Source organism: Neltuma alba, unplaced genomic scaffold, assembly GCF_004799145.2.
Source record: "Neltuma alba isolate B1F8T4 unplaced genomic scaffold, ASM479914v2 tig00010620_pilon, whole genome shotgun sequence".
NCBI lineage: Eukaryota > Viridiplantae > Streptophyta > Magnoliopsida > Fabales > Fabaceae > Neltuma > Neltuma alba.
In genome coordinates this window covers 39,275-54,725 of record NW_021635476.1, presented here as the reverse complement: position 1 = coordinate 54,725, position 15,451 = coordinate 39,275, and the positions used below count along the sequence as shown (strand labels likewise).

General features: G+C 34.6%; 2 protein-coding genes and 1 pseudogene across 2 annotated transcripts; 2 read left to right on the top strand and 1 right to left on the bottom strand.

Moving 5' to 3' along the window:
• Positions 1 to 4: 4 nt before the first annotated feature.
• On the top strand, positions 5 to 2,037 carry LOC114757706 (F-box protein At5g07670-like; annotated as a pseudogene).
• A 2,762-nt stretch (positions 2,038 to 4,799) lies between these two features.
• LOC114757705 (60S ribosomal protein L13a-4) lies at positions 4,800 to 6,725 on the top strand. Its single transcript, XM_028946780.1, has 4 exons — positions 4,800 to 5,149; positions 5,804 to 5,920; positions 6,043 to 6,130; positions 6,393 to 6,725. The coding sequence occupies exons 1-4, from the start codon at positions 4,878 to 4,880 to the stop codon at positions 6,534 to 6,536; spliced, it is 621 nt and encodes a 206-aa protein (XP_028802613.1). The 5' UTR covers positions 4,800 to 4,877; the 3' UTR covers positions 6,537 to 6,725.
• Positions 6,726 to 13,008: 6,283 nt separating this feature from the next.
• On the bottom strand, positions 13,009 to 15,451 carry LOC114757703 (40S ribosomal protein S4-3-like). Its single transcript, XM_028946779.1, has 5 exons — positions 15,380 to 15,451; positions 14,409 to 14,486; positions 14,139 to 14,319; positions 13,730 to 13,827; positions 13,009 to 13,491 (listed from the first exon to the last, which is right to left on the bottom strand). Exons 1-5 carry the CDS (start codon positions 15,380 to 15,382, stop codon positions 13,057 to 13,059), a joined length of 795 nt encoding a protein of 264 aa, XP_028802612.1. The 5' UTR covers positions 15,383 to 15,451; the 3' UTR covers positions 13,009 to 13,056.

The window sequence follows — 15,451 nt, the reverse complement described above, 5'->3', positions numbered from 1 at the left end:
CCTTCCCAACCATGTCGTTTCCTTCGGAGAATATGAACCCTAACTCGCCGGAGCCCGACAAGGTACCCACCTGGTCCGATTTCTGGCTCAACGGCAAGGCAAATCCTCTCAAGGATATGGTTCTCGCCATGCAGCTTCACTCCCTTTCTTCCCCCAAAGACCCCAAATCCAAAAATTTATCCCTAGTTTTGCTAAAATAGACCGGACCCTTCTCTTATCTGATGAGCTTCTTCTCAAAATCCTCTCCAAGCTTCCCGATTCACAGAGGAAGTCCAACTCTCTTGTTTGCAAGCGCTGGTTGAATCTCCAGGGAAGGCTTGTACGGTCACTCAAAGTTTTAGACTGGAACTTCGTCTTGTCTGGTAGGCTGATACATAGATTTCCCAATTTAAACCACGTAGATTTGGTTAATGGGTCTCTGATTTCGCCTCGAAATTCGGGCATCTTTCTGAGTCACCGAATTGTTTCTGTGCATATTGATTCTGGGTTTCCTGCTAATTGGTGTATCGGTGAGGAAAATATGCTCCCTGTTGAAGTTATTGATGCTGGAATGAAAGCTCTTGCTTCTGGGTGCCCCAATCTGAGGCGGCTAAGAATTATTGGTGCCAGTGAAATGGGTTTATTGTATGTGGCTGAGGAGTGTCCCACATTGCAAGAGTTGGAGCTGCAAAGATGCAACGACAATGTGTTGCGTGGGATTGCGGCGTTTGAGAACCTGCAAATCTTTAAATTGGTTGGAAATGTTGATGGATTCTACGGCTCTGTGGTTTCAGATATTGGATTGACAATCTTAGCTCAAGGTTGTAAGAGGCTGGTGAAGCTTGAGCTTAGTGGGTGTGAAGGCAGCTTTGATGGGATTAAAGCCATTGGCAAGTGCTGCCAAATGTTAGAGGAATTGACTCTTTGTGACCATAGGATGGATGATGGGTGGTTGGCAGCACTCTCATATTGTGAGAATTTGAAGACTTTGAGGTTCCTGTCGTGTAAGAAAATTGATTCTAATCCAGGACTAGAAGAGTATTTGGGTTCTTGTCTAGCTCTTGAACGGTTGCATTTGCAGAAGTGCCAATTACGAGACAAAAAGAGTATGAGAGCAATATTTTCCGTATGCAGGGCTACAAGGGAGATTATTCTCCAGGACTGCTGGGGATTGGATAATAACATGCTCAGTTTTGCAAACATTTGCAGGTAATGTTCTGTTGTCTTGCATGTTTTGCATTTAGACCTCAGAAATCCTTAGAATTTTACTGTTCTATGTGCCCTGTTTGACAACCTGTGAATATGAAATTTTTGCATTCACATGCGTATTTTTGCATTATAATATCATCATTGATACTCCTAGCCCAAGAAATCTTGTATTATATGAAGTGGAATTAGAACCAATGTGGTCCAGGTGCTGGGGTGATTCCGTGAGCTTGTGAAGTATTGGCTATACAACTTCATTGTATGTCAAGTAACAGACTTCAAAATTATGGACTTGCGAAGTGAGAGTATTTTGTTGTTAACTGGAAAGCTGTACAGGTGCTGTAATTGTTGTTGCGCTTATGCAGGCGGGTAAAGTTCTTGCACCTGGAAGGATGCTCATTGCTAACAACTGAAGGTCTAGAGTCTGTAATTCAATCCTGGTCGGAGCTTCAGAGCCTGAGAGTAGTCTCATGCAAGAATATGAAGGAAAGTGAAATCTCTCCTGCGCTTGCAACCCTATTTACCAACCTCGTAGAGCTGAGATGGAGGCCAGATACCAAGTCTCTTCTTCCCTCAAATCTTGTGGGGACAGGTATGGGTAAGAGGGGGAGTAGATTTTTCAAGAGGGCATGATAGGAACTGAATTTAGGGAGAGGATTCTCTTCAGGTTCAAGACCATTCGCAGGGAAAAGAGGAAGAGACAAGGGGTTTTGGACGATACCCCTCTTTCCTTTTCTTTTCACGTGTACTCTTTAAGTCATTTTGGAGAGAAATTAAGCCCCTGAATTTACTTTGATATTCTCAGTTTGCGAGTCCCTTCAACAGTTAGACAGTTCAACTGGAGAGAGATAGAGTGGATGGTGAGATTCATACACCAGGTATGGTCTTTCTCACACAAAAGACTGCTCAGCTAGTAGCCCTGGACTTAGGAACAAAGGATTCTCACTGACATCAATTTGCAGTAATGTATGTAGTTACTGTTATTTTAGATGTTTAGATGGAAGAAGACTGATCTTTGTTTTCTTCCTTTAGTAAAAAGGCAGCAGCCCAAACCTAGTGATGTAATCATGTGTAAGCTGAATGCATTTTACTAGTGCTCTCTGAAGTAGAAATTGGCCATGGGAGAACGTTCTGTTAAAGTACCAAAATGCTACCGTTGTGTTTGTGGACCCACGGCACTCGAGGTCGCGTTGAACTTTACGTCACTTAAATTTAAAATTAAAGTAGTAGATTGAGGTACCCTATAAAGTTGCCTTTCACATTTATATATTGAGCCACTCATCATAAAAGATGCCAAGCAATTAACGTATAATTAGTTTTTTTTTTTTGGGTTTAGTACAATTTATTAAACATAATGCATGAACATAAATATGTCAATATTAAACTCGAGTCTAGAATCTCAACTAAATGTAGTAGGTAACGCTGCCGTTAAGATGATTTGTCATTAACTAATTTTTATATTTATTTGGTAATAGATAATGCTGCTCGTTAAATTTTTCTTATATGTAATATATGTATTGATTTTTGGATTACTTGCTTTATATATTGTGATGATTTGGCTAGGAAGGCAATATTTTTACTATATTAAGCAAGCTCACATGCCATACAGCATATAGAGATCATTTTTAATACTCCTCCGATTCTTAATATATGACTCAATTATTGAGTTTGTTTTGGTTTTAAATATAACACCCACTTCTTATATTTATCAATTTTCTCTAAACTACCCTCTGAATACTCCCTCAACTATAATCAAGTAGAAGAGGGAGAGGAGGTATTAAGAAAGATAATTATGGTCTTTTAGGAAAAACATGTCATATTTCTTATAATTAACTAACTTATCTAACTTTCTTAATCTGATCAAATTAGTTAAATGGGTTTTATATTAAGGACCGGAGGGGTAGTTAGATAGTTTATTGGAAAGAGAAAAGGTGAAAAGTAAAACTTATGTGATTAGTTTATTTATCGCTTCATTTTTATTTTATTTTCCTTTTTCTTTATTTTTTTTTCTTGGCCAGCCTTTTCATTAACTTGTTGAAACAATGAGATTGTCTATGAAATTATCTCTTTCAAAATAATTATAGCTTTTGAATTTCCAATGAAGTATTAATTAGTGTTTCATTTTATTTGTACATTATAAAAATAATGGTAGATGGAGTTTTTTTCTTCTCTGTGAGAGCTCCTTGGTATCCCGCCCAGACAGCTGACTAATCTGGTTTGAATACTGCGGAGGCTCATATAGAAGGTGACCCTACCAAACCAGCAGATCCATTCATGATGCTATGATTTGAACTTTGGATGTTGTTTAAGAAACCTAACCCCATGATTTGAACTTTGGACGTTGTTCAAGAAACCAAACGCCTCATCATGCTTGACCAACTGAACATTGGTTAATGATAGATGAAGTTGGAAGTATCAACTAAAAAAATAACTCATTAATATATATTTTATCAAATATCATCAATTCTATTACACTACTTTCTGTCCATTTATAGACTATAAACGGGATCTTATAATTAAGTCGAGGTAATATAATCTAAACAATTTAATAAATGTTTAATTTACATGCATAACCTTATGACCTAGAGTTAGAAAGTAAATCCTTGCTTATTGCCTTAGCGCTAAAGAGTTGATTCCATAAAGCAAATGAGCAACTTGGACCAATTTTCTCCTCACCTGATAATATAATCTACCTGTTTTCTCATTTCAAAAAGGTTTTTTTAAAATGTTTTTATATTTAATAGGGTAATATTGGACATAAATAATGTTGGTCATACTACTTCTGCCCCTTAATATAAGTACTCATTTGATACTTAATTTAATCTTAAATATAAGATTCCACTTCACTTTGTCTCTCATATATATCCTCTTTTTTTAAAGTAGTTCTTATAGTAGTTGCACATATTAAATGTTCTATTAAATGGTAGTTCTAACTAATATTACCTCCGATCTTTAATATAAGAACTAGTTGACTAATTTTAGTAGATTGAGAAAACTAATTGAATTACTTATTTGTAATAAATAAATGTTATCTTTCCTAAAAAATTATTACTAATCAAGCGTATTGGCTAGAACTATTATTATTATTATAAAGACTATCTTGGAAAAAAAAAAGATAAATATAAGAGATAAAGTGAATTGGGATCTTATATTTATGACCAAAATAAAAGTCAAATGAGCTCTTATATTAAGAACGGGATGTAGTACATATGATTAGCAAAAACACTCTAGGGAATATAACATCTAAATATTACAAATAACCAACTTAAACTTTCTTAATCTACTCAAATTAGTCAATTAGCTCTTATATTAAGGACCATAAGCGGTATAATGTATATATTGAGATATGCTCATATTTAGTGCTCCATAATATCTCGAACAAAATTACCTTCACCACCGGGATATCTGTACCTCGAAAAAAAAATGATGTCTTAGAATTCTAAAAGAAAATTATTCCAGATCACCCTAATCCAATAATTGGGCTTATACTTTTGTTGGGCCAGCATAAGACGGTTTGGTCCAATATCAGCTTGGCCCAACTTAACCCAAAATTTAGCCCGAGATAAAAAAATAAAAAAAGGCCGAGCCACATAAACCCTAGCTGGTCACTTTGAGCATCTCCTTCGCCTCCTCCTTCAGTCCCCATTTTTTTGTGACAACCAAAGGAGACTGTAGTGTGTGGGAGAGAGAAAATGGTGTCAGGCTCCGGCGTATGCGCGAAGCGCGTGGTTGTAGACGCGCGCCACCACATGCTAGGTCGGCTCGCTTCTATCGTCGCCAAGGAGCTGCTCAACGGCCAGAAGGTGGTGGTGGTGCGGTGCGAGGAGATCTGCATCTCCGGTGGCTTGGTCCGTCAGAAGATGAAGTACATGCGATTCCTCCGTAAGCGGATGAATACTAAGCCGTCTCATGGTCCTATCCACTTTCGTGCCCCTTCCAAGATTTTCTGGCGCACCGTTCGTGGGTTAGTTTCATTTAGCATTTTGGTACACAGTTCTCTTAAATAGATCATAACTAGCTAATATACTCATGCTTCTGATAAAATGACAATTACAGTCCAATCAAACTACCTTCAGTTTCTTGACTCATGCTTTCCCTTATAGTGGATCATTCTCTTGTCATTAGAACGCTACATTATTTGCAGCTATTTAACTAAGATTGTTAAATGAATTTTCAATTTCCATGTAGATTGAATTAATTGTTTATTACCAAGCTTGATAGTTTCGTGCCAGTAAGTAGTAATGCAGCTCATCATGTTATTGACAGAAATGAAATATGCGATTCCCCCAACTTTTTGTTTACAATGAGAAAACTGGTGCATAACTGTTCGCATAACAATAATTTTATAACATAACATTGTTATATTTTTCCCATGCATGTCTGTTACTGATGCTCGTAAAGAATCTATTTGCACCTTGCATCTTCTATTAGGGCTGAACTCCTGGCCTTTAAAAGAAACAATATTATGATCCTATTTTTTTCCCCCATTGCCTTTGCTTTTTTACAACCCATGTCCTTGCATAGAAGGAGATAGTCATTCTTGTTATTTGTTGCATATTGTATATTTCTTTATGTTTTGGTTTCATTGTTATGAAATGTTATGTTTTCTCAATTTTAGAATGATACCACATAAAACAAAGCGTGGGGCAGATGCTCTTGCAAGATTGAAGGTCTATGAAGGCATACCTCCCCCATATGACAAAATGAAGAGGATGGTTGTCCCTGATGCCCTAAAGTAAGGTCTTTGTTCCTGAGTTTTGTTTTTAATGTTTCAGTTGTGCCGAATTTTATTTTTTGTCCCTTAAAATGTCTTTGTGAGTTTGTCTAATAAAATTTCAACAAATTTGATTAAATCAGGGTGTTGAGGCTTCAGAAAGGACACAAGTACTGCCTGGTGGGTAAATTGTCTTCCGAAGTTGGATGGAACTATTATGATACCATCAGGGTAAGCTTCCACTTTCTAACCTTGTTCTTGGATGGTATTAGATTGAAAACGGAGAGGATAATGAGGGGGATAAATCCAAGGCTCGTTGAATAGCCTGGCCATGGTTCATTTACTTAAATATTACTGACAAGGAGAGGAAGAAACCAGGCTAGGCTACTGCTGTACAAATACACATGGCTGTGATAGAAGCATCTATGCGTAAAAGTGCTAATTACATGTTTAAGACCTTAATTCTATGTTCTTCTGTTTTTTCTTCATTCAGGAATTGGAGAAGAAGAGAAAAGAGAGAGCACAATTGGTTTATGAGAAGAAGAAGCAGATTAATAAATTAAGGTTGAAGGCTGAGAAAATTGCTGAGGACAAGCTTGGTTCCCAACTGGAGATCCTAGCTCCCGTTAAGTATTGATTTTTGATGATGTTTGATTAGCATTTAATGTTTGCAAATTTCGAGTATACAAGATCGTGACACGATTTGTTATGTTAATTGCATTCATAGACCCTTAGTATGATAATGTTGGAAATTGCCATAATTTATTTGTATGGCGTGGATTGATTTCTACCTCAGTTATCATATTCGTGCCATTTGTCTTTAAAATGAGCTGCATTTGGGCATCTCTAACCAAAGAGGGGAAAGGAACATTGGAAATCATAGTGGGCATTGGATGCGAAGTCAGCGAAGTGAGTTTGGGTTTTGTTTGGGAAACACCAAACCCCCATATCACTTAAGACAAGTGCTTTCAGGCAATCGTAAACAAAACTTTCACAATATTTGCACGGCACATTGCTTAAAATAAGCTAATTTAAATCACCTTTTTGTTTTTTTAACACTTATGGCATGATTTGGCCCAAAATCAGTTTTGAATCGGGACAGCCTGAGAGAAATCACTTGCTTTGCCCCACCCGAAATCACTTGCACGTATTTGTTTTAATTTATGGCATGGTTTGGCCCAAAACCAGTTTTAGTCGGGTCAAGCAGACTATTAACGAATGGGGTTTTTGTTTTTTTGACCTAAAGGGTAGTGTTTATATATATATATATATATATATATATATATATTTTCTATTGGGGGCAATTCAAATAGTGGGTTGAGGTATTAAATGTACTAATGTAGGTATCTCTTAGTGGGAATTTGGATCTTAGTTGTGTGTTCATCATATTATATTACGAGGGACTAGTTGGTTCAAATAAAGTGATATTATCTCTAAATGGTGCTTTGGTGGGGGAAAAAATGAGTGGTATTACGTTATCCGTAACATCGTTATATTAGAACACGCGCGCACAATTTTACCGTTCGACAAGGAAAGCTGTAGCAAAACGAATATTTAAACATTAGGATGTGGTCAGTGAACTTAATTCTATTTGTTTCTTTTTTTTTAATATAAGATTCATTTTGTAATATAAGCATTTAGGACTAGAGGAGTACTATGCTTTCTTGACAAATGTGGACATTCAAGTTAAAGAAAAGTAATTAAGAGCTAGTTTACCAAATAGTGGTCTCGCATCTAAGTCCTTTTTATTTGATACTCCTCCGGTTCTTAATATAAGATCCATTTAACTAATTTAATTAGATTATAGAAGTTAGGTAAATTAGTTAATTATAATAAATATGATATGTTGTTCCTAAAATACCATAATCATATTTTTTAATACTTTTTTTTCTTTTACTTAATTATAATTGAGGGAGTATCCATAGAAGTAATTTATGAAAAAAAAAATAAATATGAGAAATGAGTCTTATATTTAGAATTAAAATCAACTCAACAATTGGGTCCTATATTAAAGACCAGAAAAATAATTTTTTTTTGGGGTGCTATTTTGATACATTATTTTAAATAAAGAAGATTGATTATTTTACATTTAACAATTAGATCAATTTTTTCTTCCTCAATGCTTACGGCGCAAATTATATGTAAAGGCTTGTCCCGATTTTCAAAACTTGTATCCACTTTGAATTACGTTGAATGCTGGGGGTTCTGTTGCTTTAATTTTAGATTCACAACAACTTGATAACTTACAATGATGTTAATGCAAATAATTTAAATTTTTCATCTGCTTCTATTTGGTGAGTTATAGTTTTTAATTGTTAAATATCAACTGCAAAGTTATTAAGTTTAAACCTTTTAATTTTCACGGTTTAAACAAAAACCTTTTAACTTAAAATCCCAGCAAATTTTAGTCCAAAATATTTAATTCACTACACACAAACACTGATATTATTTGATGAAAAGTTTTTTTTTTTTTAATTGCTCCCAAGTATCCTCTTATTAAAAATAATACTATTTAAGTCAAGGCTGGACAAGATCTATTATTTTTATTTATTTTATATATCCATAAACAAGTTTCATAAAAAGTGACAACTCAAAGGACATTTTATTTTAAATTACTAAATTACGGCTTCATAAATTATTTTTATATTTATTTATATTAGTATGTAATTATTAACTGATTTTTAAGTATCTTATACAATATTAATTATCATACTAAAGAAAACTAAAAAAAATAAGTTTAAAACATTAAAATTTGATCTAGATAATTCACAAACACAAACTACTTGGAAGTGTGAAAATATAACGACTTCACAAAATATTGAATCTTACCCGTTGGTTTTTCTTTGGGGCCCAAAAAGTAAAATAAAATAAAATAAAATTTCCTTTAACTAGAAAAGCCGTTCATTTATTGATTTAATAGTGGAGATTGGACGAGGAGAATAATATAAGAAAAACAAATGAGGAAAGAATGCAAGTCCCAAGCCACTCAAACTCAAGTAATCCAATGCAGCATCAATCTTAAGCAGGGGAAAGTAATACAGACTAAGAGGATGTTTGGGAAATAATAAAAATACTTTAAAAAATATTTTTTTGTAAATTAAGACAAACTTTTTCATATATTTATTTTGTATACCGTAAAATTACTTTTAAAATAATAGTTTGTTTTTCACCCAAATACTCCCTAAATACAAGGATTGAAGGTTTACCCATTTAAAAGTTTGCATTTCTTCACAACCAAAAAAAAAACATGAGGTTTGTCTTTAAATCTTGACCTTTCACATGTGAATTGCCTAGTCCTATGCAAATTTGTGGCAAAAGGTAGGAATTTATGAATATCATTAAAAGAATCAAAATATCTTTTTATAGTTAAAAAGAAAAATTGAAAATAGTGAGGTAGGCACGGGCATGATTTCTCAGTTTTGATGATTTCAATTATAAAAATAATTGGGACCTCCTCTTGATTTTAGTTTCTTTATTTCAATTCATCATCATATATTCATAAGCCTGAATTGTTTATTTTGATTATTTTCCAAATCAAAAACTACAATCTGAGAAGGATTTTTTTTTTTTTGGCCGGCAGAATCTGATGAGGATTAAACACTTAGATTTGCATTACCAATTTTAAACTAATAAATAAGAAACACAGTGATCGTTATCTTTACTTAAATTTTAATTTAAAATTTTAAAAAGTGAAAATAAAGTTTTAATTAAGATAAAATACTATAAACTGAGAATACCTGTTTACCACTAAGAATCCATGTTTCCTCATCTGAATATAATTTTAAATATTTTCAAACTGAAAATCCACAACTGAAGCGGTGAACAGATGGAGGGAAAGAGAGAAGCTGTATCCGTAAACCGCTTCCTCTTAACGGTGTTATGACTCTGTTTAACGTTTTTCAGGGAGGGGCACGGGCACTAACATGTATGACGGAGATATCTTCAAGCATTTAAAAAAAGGAAAAAAAATTCAAAAAACTTTTTTTTTTAATATTATCATCCAATCAATTTGATTTGGGGTTTGTGGCTCCTCCTTCCTATAAAAGTGTCTTCTCTAAGAGGAAGAAAATTAAAAAAAAAAAAAAAACCAGAGCCAAAGAAATAAGATGATACTACCTCTGGTCTTTAATATAAAACCTGTTGACTTTTATTTTGGTCCTAAATATAAGATCCCAATTCACTTTGTCTCTCATATTTATACATTTTGTCAAAGTAGCCCTTCTAACAATGATAGTTTCAATCCATACACTTGATTAGCAAGGATATTTTAGAAAAGACAATACTTATTTAGGACAAATAATTAACTCAACTTATTTCCTTAATCTCCTCAAATTAGTCAACTGGCTCTTATAATTAGAACCGGAGGTAGTATTACTTACAATAACAAAGTCTTATCCCACTAAGTGGATTATTAAGTGTTTTCTTTGGCTTTCATCTTTTTTTTAGAGGACTTTATACTTAAGATGATATTACTTAGTCAAATTAATTAACTCAGTCCAACAAAGAATGAGTTTCAACTACACTCATATAAACGAAAAGAGAATGTGACGATAAAACAAAAAAGATCAACAACGTTGTTGCAGCAATAATGGTAATGTTGCAGAAAGGTCACCGCGGGGATGAAGAGTATCAGAATAGGTGGTGAAACAAGCTGCATCATACCCAAACCCATGTTCAAGATTTCTTCAAGTTACATGTAATTTTCCTGTTCTCAATCCATATCCATAAACCTTGTTCTCTGTGGCAAAAATCAATTTTTCTCCATTCATAAATGTGAATCCTGTCACGACAATGGCTACGTTTGGATGGTCATTACAGAAGTCAAAAGTGCCTTGGGAAGGGTGTAACTGAGGTTACCAGCTTATTTGAGTGAAAATACATGTTTGGATGTACTGCTTTTGCAACTGACTTATAAGTAAAAGTTGCTTATTTCTGAACGCTGGCTGAAAGAACTTCTCCATTAGCTTTTGCCGTTTCTAACGTGGAGAGAGAAAGAATGAAGATAAAATCTTCTCCCTTCATACCCATTGCTTTCACCCTTACTTTTAAAGTGTTTCTTCATGTGTAAGCTTCATAATCAGTTAAAACCCAGAAATTAAAAACATTTTTTTTTCTTAATCTCACCAAGCAAATTGACTCATTTGAACTTGTTAATTTCCCACATTTGTCTATACCCATGTAGCTTCTTTTGGGACTCTTAAGCATTCTTGAGCTTCCATCTTCAATGTTGTAAGCCATTATATATGCTGAAATAAGGGCTCTTCTTGCTGATAAAAGGGAAAACAATCTGAAGCGAGGCTCTTTTTTATGAAAACGTGCATGTCAAATCTCAGTGGTCTGTACCCAGTGAAGAAGAAACCCATTTCAATCCCTTTCCATATTCCCTCTTTTGTAGAATAGAATTTCAAGTCATGATACCGAGGAGTCCACTCATCTTGAACTTCAAATAAAAACATGAAATTGTTTGAATCTTCAAAATTGCACTCTTATGAGTCTTCTATTAGAAAATCTCACTAGCATCATAGGACTTATAAGTTTAAGGGCTCTCTCTCTTAATAAACTAGTCTTTTAGAATCGAATCTTTTTTTAGATAGAAGCCTCCTCCGCAAAACGTAAACCTCAATTCTAATTTGAATATGAAAACTCAAAATAGTCTTCTCACTTTTACTCAAAAGTCACAATTCAACCCATATGTATATGCATGAATTATCTATCTTGAAAATTTTCTAACTCAAAAATTTCAATCCAATAAGGAATTTTTTTTTGGTGCCTGAATCTGATAAGAATCCAACACGTAGATTTGCATTACGAGAATATCCGAAAATAAAATAAGAAAAATAATGATCGTTATCTTTATTTAAATTGAAATTGAAATTTAAAATATTTAAAAAAATGAAAACATACTTTTAATTAAATTAAAACATTATAAACTAAAAATACTTGTTTACACGCATAAATCTTACGAAATCCCTGCCGTCTCGCTTCTATCTTTCTCTTCGTTTCTTTATAATTTTTTTAAATGATTTTCCCTACAATAAAAAATTATATCAAACTAAAGAAAGTTTGAAACTTTTAAATTAAAATCTTTTAAATCAAAAGCCTTTTTTGCAAAAAGTTTATTCTTTTTCTTTGTATAAATTCAGAATCTCTAAGTCACTTCAAACAAACGACTAAACTCTATATTGTTAAGAATATTAAAATTAAAATCTTCCAATAAGTACGTTTTTTAATAATGAAACCGCTTATTATTTTAACCAAGAGCTTGTTGGTCAAAACAGTTTATTCTTATACCCAAACAGGTGGTATTATTATTAGGTTAAAATTTTATAATAAACCTCCGTGATCAGATAATTGATGAAAAATTTATGACAGAGAGTAGGATTTCTGGTCTTAAACAAAAAACAAAAAAAGGAAAGTGGGATTTCCAATCATGCTCCGTAATGGCAAAATGGCTTGGGTCAAAGCAATTCTACAAATCCATTGATCCAATACGGCTGAAATCGAGTCGCCTCTTGTTAAGTTCGCGAAGGTATAAACATACACACAAGAGTTGGCCTCCAAAAAAAAAAAAATCATCATACACATAATCAGAGTTAATAATGTACTAATTGCAATAAACATTTCTTAACAGATTATATGGTTTCATTTTAAACAGTCAAAGGATTTTGACATCCAAAAGCCAGAAGTTTAAACGGCTGTTCTCAGGCTACTACACAAAATGCAAGTAATCATGAAAATCAAAGGATCTCGGGGTTATGCTCAAAATAATAAATATCACTCTCACTGTAATTTACCATGTTAACATATCTTCCAAGAGCACTCCCGCTTCTAATCTAATACACAACGAAAGTTAATCTACAATGGCGCATGTTAATCTACAATCAGCAAAGCCATAAACAAACCATTCTGATAAAAACCCCTAGTTCTGTCATGACATAAAAAGTTCACAAAAACCATCCAAACAGCCAAAGCCTTGTAACGCAATATGAGAGAGCGCTTAAACAAAGAACATGTCACTCAGAAGATCACATAAACGCTAATTCAAAAATCAAAATTGTTTTGGTGCCTTGTAAATTAAAGTATTCTTAAACACAGCATCAGAGCTGTCCTTAAGACAATCTATAGCTACGTTGTCCAACAACATGATGTAATCAAGTTTATGCAGTTGCCTCATGTTGAGCAGCCAGCCTCTTTCTAGCCTCCTCAATAATAGATAACTTGATACCACGGCCTTTGGGAAGAGAAACCCATGGTTTTGTACCTTTGCCAATCGTGAACACATTTCCCATACGAGTGGCAAATTCATGACCAGTTGCATCCTGAACGTGGATGGTCTCAAAACTTCCCTTATGCTTCTCCCTGTTCTTGATAACGCCAACACGGCCTCTGTTCCTTCCTCCAGTCACCATGACCACGTTACCCACATCAAACTTGATGAAGTCAGTGATCTTGTTAGTTTCCAAGTCTAGTTTGATGGTGTCATTTGCCCTGATTAATGGATCAGGATAACGGATGGTGCGCCCATCATAGGTGTTGAGACAAGGGATGCCCTTCTGTCCAAATTGCACAGATCTAACCTTGCAAAGCTTGAACTGCATTCAGCAAAATCTCGTTATCATAGTGCTTCCAAGGGAAAAAATCTATGGAACTGAAGTGGAAAGATGAGTGAGGGAAAAAAATTTAAGTTTCACAATTAAAGGGTAAGGAGACGCCACAGTAGATTTAAGGGTAAAAGCAAACACTTCCTGCCAGCAATACCCATTGATTTAGACTTGTAAATAAATATCCAAAACAATTCCATAAACCCAGGTAGGAATAATCTAAACAAACCTTTGCTTCTTCATCCCTGATAGATTGCAGTCGGAAACGTCCTTTTGTATCATAAAGAAGACGGAAGTTTTCATTGGTCTTCGGAATGGAGACAACATCTGGTAACAGTTAAAGATACAAATGAAACGGTGTTAAAATGCTACATTTTCAAAGCCGCCAATTCATTAAAATAAGTGCAGCACACAGAAGCAGTGATAAGAACATGTTGTAACAATAGTACAGAGGCTACAGAGACAAATACAATTTGCTCCATATGGAATGTAAAAGCATAATTTGCTTCTAGAAAAATGTCTACAACAACCTGAAGGAATTGTTAAAAAGGACAATATTGTCACCCACTCAAAGCAAAAATAATTTCAACATCAAAATAAAGAAATGTTGTGCAGCCATCAAGTTTGAAGGCACATACCCATGAAACCAGCTGGATATGTCTTGTCTGTCCTAACCTTGCCATCAACCTCAACATGGCGCTGCATCAAGATGGCAATAACTTCTCTATAGGTGAGAGCATACTTCAACCTGTTACGCAGGATAAGGATAAGTGGCAAGCACTCCCTTGACTTGTGGGGCCCAGAAGATGGCTTTGGTGCCTGCACATAAATGAATTTGACAGCATGTCAAAAATGAAAACAAGTCAAATAAGATTGATCAAACAAAGAACTGCTAATCATGTACATACAAAGGCACCGCCTAGTTTGTCAAGCATCCAGTGCTTCGGGGCATTGAGCCTCTTCAAGTGCTTCTTCAAACCTCTGGCCTGAAATAGACAATACAAATACAAATTAAAACATGAGAAACACAGGGAAAGACATTCTTCGCATCTGTCAGCAACTATATGGACTCAACGCAATTGATCATAACGAATAGAACAGGCAAACATATCAATGAATCTTTGAATTCATAAATTTAAATTTACAAATTGAGCATAGCCCCAAAAAAGGAGTATCAATGAAAACATCACCAACATCAAGGGCACGGACTCAAGGCGGCTTTCCATGACAGAGCTTGAACCCATGTTTCAAAATTAAATTTGAGGGGCAAAAAATAAATTCTACGCATAAAACAAAGAAAAATATCCTTGTTTGCAGGTCTAAACGCTAGTAACCTCGGTTTGAGATTAACAATCATCCACAACCCTCATTGTCACATATCGAACGAATATCTTATCAAAATTTTGTATTGAATGTTCATAGTTTGTATTCAGCCAATAAAGTAAGGAGAAGAAAGCGTAAACACAAACATATGCTCCAGAAGCAAAATGATCAGCCTAAAAAAATAGGCACAAATATTCTAATCATAATAAAATTCCATGAGAGAAATCGCGTGCAGATAACATAAACGGCGTACAAACCCCTCTTATTGCTGGGAGCCAAAAAAACACAATAATTAGCGGAACACTAAAACCCAGGCTTCGTCATTATCCAATCCACAGCCAATTCCAATCAAATAAACACCAATATACACTAACAAATAGGATTTCAAACCCAATTAAAAATACTTCGGCACGAGAAACACTCAAAATGTAGTCAGTAAAAAAAAATTACAAGGAATGGAAAAACGAACCCAGTGCAGAGTGCAAAAAAAAACATAATTCCAGAAACATGTTGTGCTGTGCTGAAGCAAACAAGTTTGAGAAGTATGGGTACTAACCATTGTTGTGGCGTGCTTCTCTCAGATGCCAAAGCTGAAAGAGCCTGGGTGCGGCTCGCCTCCCGCCTCGGT

Coding starts and splice junctions, on each gene's coding strand:
- LOC114757703 (XM_028946779.1), bottom strand. Junction 14,320..14,408: donor ACAAACTAGGCGGTGCCTTT/GTATGTACATGA, acceptor ATTTATGTGCAG/GCACCAAAGCCATCTTCTGG. Junction 13,492..13,729: donor TCAGGGATGAAGAAGCAAAG/GTTTGTTTAGAT, acceptor TGCTGAATGCAG/TTCAAGCTTTGCAAGGTTAG.
- LOC114757705 (XM_028946780.1), top strand. CDS start 4,878: ATGGTGTCAGGCTCCGGCGTATGCGCGAAGCGCGTGGTTGTAGACGCG. Junction 5,150..5,803: donor TTCTGGCGCACCGTTCGTGG/GTTAGTTTCATT, acceptor TCTCAATTTTAG/AATGATACCACATAAAACAA. Junction 6,131..6,392: donor ACTATTATGATACCATCAGG/GTAAGCTTCCAC, acceptor TTCTTCATTCAG/GAATTGGAGAAGAAGAGAAA.